General features: G+C 32.1%; 2 protein-coding genes across 2 annotated transcripts in view; one reads left to right on the plus strand and one right to left on the minus strand.

The window, feature by feature from the left end:
- Positions 1 to 919: 919 nt before the first annotated feature.
- On the minus strand, positions 920 to 2,435 carry LOC124942658 (photosynthetic NDH subunit of subcomplex B 1, chloroplastic-like). The gene is made up of 5 exons (XM_047483203.1): positions 2,052 to 2,435; positions 1,734 to 1,991; positions 1,543 to 1,651; positions 1,377 to 1,462; positions 920 to 1,299 (listed from the first exon to the last, which is right to left on the minus strand). The coding sequence occupies exons 1-5, from the start codon at positions 2,345 to 2,347 to the stop codon at positions 1,134 to 1,136; spliced, it is 915 nt and encodes a 304-aa protein (XP_047339159.1). The 5' UTR covers positions 2,348 to 2,435; the 3' UTR covers positions 920 to 1,133.
- A 277-nt stretch (positions 2,436 to 2,712) lies between these two features.
- Positions 2,713 to 2,956, plus strand: part of LOC124941741 (factor of DNA methylation 1-like) — a 3,386-nt gene continuing 3,142 nt past the window's right edge. The window contains exon 1 of the mRNA XM_047482092.1: positions 2,713 to 2,776. Coding sequence (XP_047338048.1) covers positions 2,714 to 2,776 — 63 coding nt within the window. The 5' untranslated portion in view covers position 2,713. The remainder of the gene's footprint in view (positions 2,777 to 2,956) is intronic.

The raw sequence follows: 2,956 nt of genomic DNA on the forward strand, positions 1-2,956 counted from the left end.
AAGGGAAAATTAAATTAAGCAATAAATTATGTTATAGCCTAATATTTTAGGCTTAACTATTTTAATTCTACCATCCTTAATCATCCTTGCTTAAGGATGACAAAAAATTCAAAATAATGTATAACAATTAAACATCTTTATTTTAATTATATCTTGTTATCTAGCAATAATCATTATAATATTATATATATAAACACCGACATATTCAAGTTTCAATGTAACTAAAAATAATGAAAACATTGATTCTCATCAAACTTAAAAATTTGTGGTGTTATCTATTATTATATAGATTAAGAAAGTTATTTAAGCATAAAATTAATAAAAATTCATCCTGAATTAAACTATAATTAATATTTGGTGGTGATCAGGGCTTCATTGTTTGTATTTTTGTTCATTTTTAACACCTTTATTTGTTTTCTCTTGACAAGGATTCTTTTTTGTTTTTGTATAATATCACGTGACATTATGAGATTTTTGAAAACTAATATTTTGATATAATTATTATTATTTACAAAAATTCATAGTAAAAATTGGAAGTAATTTTGTTTTTATTTGGTATGAAAAATATGTTTAAATTTGATAAAACTTTCAAAGTAAAAATTAAATGAAATAAAGTAATTTTTAATATGTTTTTAGGTTATGCTATAGATTTTTTTTATAATTTTGTTTTACCAAATATGATTTTAACAGTGGTATTTGTTAGACCATGTCAACCCAAAAATTTTTAGATGGTTTATTTGTCGCCAACCAAATTCATATATTTTGACTCGTTTTAGATGGCCAACCCAATTCATACAATTTGGACTATGTTTTAATTTAAATTGTTCTTATTGAGTATCGTATATTCGAGACATTTGTATCTTAAAAAAAAATGACGGTTTAACTACTTTGGTTGTGACTTTATTAAAAGCAATACTAATAAAAACAAACATGAATCTTGATTTTCCAATTCAACTAACATATATAACATATATGGTTTGTAAACAATATTACCTCTTAATCTGACACATTTCTTCTAAATTAGAAAGACAATTGATTGATTGTCGAGTTGCTCTTACTTACACCCAACTGTACAACTGAAACATACTCGACAAAATGAAGTTGATTTCCCATCCATTTCATCGTCCAATCCTTCATGCCAAAGCCAGAGACCTTTTGAACATTTGGGCTGCTCTTTTCACAGCTTTAACATCGATATCTGCCAACTTGCCTGTCTTCGAAGCAATAACTGTACATTTTCGTTCCTCTGCATTTGGCACAAATAACTCCCCTTTCTCTTCTGAACCAAACAACGCAATACTGAACAAAAACAAACCATCATGATGTCATTTTAAAAAATAAAGTCATTTGCCCAAAAAACAATTCAAGAAACCGACCAGGGCTTGCCACGCGCAAATGCAAATTGAATAGCGGCTGTATTAGTAGCAATCACCCCAATCGAGTCGTTAACTAAAGCAGCAAGCTGTAATCAAACCAACCAACAAACCAAAAGTGAAAAAATGTATTTTAAGAAGTTTGTAAAAGAAAAAATGATAAAACAACCTGGCCGGGAGTAGTAACAAAGACAATGCTAGCGTCGTCTCCTACAACATCTTCCACGTTTTCCCTTTCTTTCTCGTGTGGGATCACAAAAACCGGCGTAAATTCCCTACTGAAAACATTGAAACATTATTAGTCATCAGAAAAAGAAAAAAACAGCAAATTTTACAATAATCCTCTTCTTCTTCCCTTACCTAATTGAATATGCAATTTCAGCCCATACTTCAATAGACAATATGCTATCTTTATCTCCTCTAGACTGCATAGACGCCTTCGAATCAGATTGTAATCCATGAAGAACAACAAACTTTCCCTTCTCTGCACCCGCATCTCTATACTTAGCTTCAACCGCATCCTTCACCTTCCTAGAAATGGACACTTGCAAAGGAAGAACAGGCTGTCTAGGAACACTTCTAAATGGTCTCCCCAACCAATCAGCCATTTCTTGATACCTACATTAACTCCTATCAAAATCAAAAACAAATGAAGAAAGTCTTTAACTAATTGTTTACATGTTATATCCCGCTTCAGACAGGTTCATGCTATTTGAGGTAAATGTTTGAGACAGAAGTAATCCAGCTCCGGCAGAGTTAACATTAGGGTAAATGTAGCTAACTCTATCACGAGCAGTTGACATGTATAAGAACGCTGCATGGCCAAGTCCGGCCAGTTTTGTAGACAGGATCATATCATAGTATCTACCCTGGATGAAAGACATTGAAAAATAAGGATAAGTGTTTAGAATATCTATGTAAGAAAACCATAGAATGGAGATTAATGAATCACAGACCTTCAAGATTCCAATCATGTCAGTATATTCTTCAGGAGCAGGGAAATCCAGATCTGGGCCATAAACATCAGCCCATCAAACATTCTTATTCAGCTCATAGTTTCTTTTACCTTGTGCTATTGATCTGCGTATACTTGGCTGAAATAATTAAATCTTTTGGGTTGCACTAAATAAATTATCTACTTTATTTCCTTTATTCTATCTTTTATCATTTTTCTCTTCTCTTGGATGGCTGCTTGCTTGTATGCTGAGCTTACATTTCATGATATTCTTCATCTGTTCAGCTTTAATATTTAAAATGAAGCATCTAAAGATAGGCTATATGGTTGATACTAACAAAATGGGGTTCTTTTGCAGAGTACAACAAGAAATACTATGCTTGAAATGGCATCTATGGAGCAAAGGAAGGCTGATGAGAATGTCTTGAGATTAGTTGAAGAGCAAAAGGTTTATAACATGAATCTAATTCTAGTGGAGGGTATGAGTTTAATACAGATGTATGCGTGGCTTGTGTTTTTAAAATGGGGGATTATGAAACTTTCAGAATGAAAAACAAGAAGCCCTGAATAAGGTCCTTCAGCTGGAAAGGCAGTTAGATGCTGTAACGATCTGCCTTTAGTATATGAT

This window comes from Impatiens glandulifera, chromosome 6 (genome assembly GCF_907164915.1).
Source record: "Impatiens glandulifera chromosome 6, dImpGla2.1, whole genome shotgun sequence".
Classification (NCBI taxonomy): Eukaryota; Viridiplantae; Streptophyta; class Magnoliopsida; order Ericales; family Balsaminaceae; genus Impatiens; species Impatiens glandulifera.

Excerpts from the sequence above, each read along its gene's own strand:
- LOC124942658 (XM_047483203.1), bottom strand. The coding sequence starts at position 2,347 with ATGATTGGAATCTTGAAGGTCTGTGATTCATTAATCTCCATTCTATGG. Across the intron at positions 1,992-2,051 it reads TCTGAAGCGGGATATAACAT|GTATCAAGAAATGGCTGATT; the intron begins GTAAACAATTAG and ends GAGTTAATGTAG. Across the intron at positions 1,300-1,376 it reads TTTGCGCGTGGCAAGCCCTG|TATTGCGTTGTTTGGTTCAG; the intron begins GTCGGTTTCTTG and ends GTTTTTGTTCAG.